The following is a 1594-nucleotide window of genomic DNA, read 5'->3' on the forward strand; positions in this document are numbered from 1 at the left end:
GTATGTATGTATATATATTTCTAAATAAGGCACTTTATCCTATCAGTATTTGTTTGTCGAACCACTACCGAGGTATACACAAAATGATGTCAATATAAAAGTAAAAGATAGATACATACAAGCATGCCTACACGGACACAAGCATACATAAATACATATTACATACATACATACACACACAAATATATACAATTGGATTCTGCACGGTCTACGTCTTTTCCGTCGGCATAATTTCACCCACATGTTATTATGGATGACTACAACCCAAAAATTTATAGCAGAAGACACTTGCCGAAGATGGTCGTGTAGGATTGTCTAGGGTTAAAAAGCAAGAAAAATACAACTAACTCTGGAGAAGCTTATCTATATTCTACTGCACCTAACCATTTTTTGCCGGTCTGGCAGAATCCTTTAGAGCGTCGAAAAGAATACCTCGCGCTATTCGTTCGGTTTCTTTATGTTCTGAGCTCACATAACGCTGAGGTCATCTTTGCTTTCGTCCCTTCGGGGTCGATAAGATAAAGTACTACTCAAGTGCTGGTAATCGAATCACTCCTTCATCCTGAGTAGATTATTGGCCATGTGCTAAAATCAGAAACAATTACTACTACTACTACTACTACTACTACTACTACTACTACTACTACTATTGTTGTTGTTGTTATTGTTGCTATTATGTGAATTTAATTTGAGGTGTATTGTTTTTGTTAATCCTATATCAAAACAATAGTCAATATGTATATATCCATATTTATATATTTTTCCTTTCAGGACGTCTTTCACGGAGAAGTTCGCCTCATACTATGGCAATATACGTGGGCTTCTACTGGGAAGCAACTTGATTGGTCGTCGTTCAGCCTGCAATGAAAATTTGTTCTCTGAAGAAGCTCAGCTAACAGCTTTCAAGAAGGAGAAAGAAGGTAATTATATTATTTTCGTGTTACCCCATGGCCCTGTCCTAATAACGTGTTTCTTGAATAATTACAATGTTCTTATATAATTGCCAATAATTTATTACTGTTATACATTTAGCGTATGTTAAAAACATTTCCGACACTAATCCACGCATAACTTGAAGCAGTTCATGCAATTTTTTTTTTTTTGATGCTTTGTAAGCTATAAGAGCAGACATCAAAAACAAAATTCGGAAGGCGGGATGGATAAACATTTAGAACATTATTGACATGTGTTCGTCACAGTTTTCCTTGAATACAGTGCTCGTTACACACAACATATGTGGCACTCCGTCGGTTACGGCAACGAGGGTTCCAGTTAATCCAATCAACGGAACAGCCTGCTCGCGAAATTAATGTGCAAGTGGCTGAGCACTCCACAGACACGTGTACCCTTGACGTACTTCTCGGTGACAAGGCTGGCCCATTGAAATACAGGTACGGCAGAAACAGGAAGAAAGAGTGAGTGAAAGTTGTGGTGAAAGAGTACATATATATATATTTTAAATTCTCAATCGCAGAATAAGCATTATTCTGCGATTGAGAATTTAAAATCACTTCTTTAACTTTCTAAAAAGATATCTCAACGCTTCTAAAAGCAAACTTCGTTTGTTTATTTACGTTTGTCGTAATTTGAATTT

At 36.5% G+C, this 1594-nt stretch overlaps 1 protein-coding gene across 5 annotated transcripts in view; it reads left to right on the forward strand.

Annotated features, from left to right (window-relative positions):
- LOC106871880 (protein-glutamine gamma-glutamyltransferase K) overlaps positions 1–1594 on the forward strand; it is a 427287-nt gene that overhangs the window by 324502 nt on the left and 101191 nt on the right. For all 5 annotated transcript variants that reach the window (XM_052967482.1, XM_014918634.2, XM_014918631.2 and 2 more), the window contains one exon: positions 772–920. In XM_052967482.1, the coding sequence (XP_052823442.1) occupies positions 772–920 (149 nt within the window). The remainder of the gene's footprint in view (positions 1–771; positions 921–1594) is intronic.

Source organism: Octopus bimaculoides, chromosome 1 (genome assembly GCF_001194135.2).
Source record: "Octopus bimaculoides isolate UCB-OBI-ISO-001 chromosome 1, ASM119413v2, whole genome shotgun sequence".
NCBI lineage: Eukaryota > Metazoa > Mollusca > Cephalopoda > Octopoda > Octopodidae > Octopus > Octopus bimaculoides.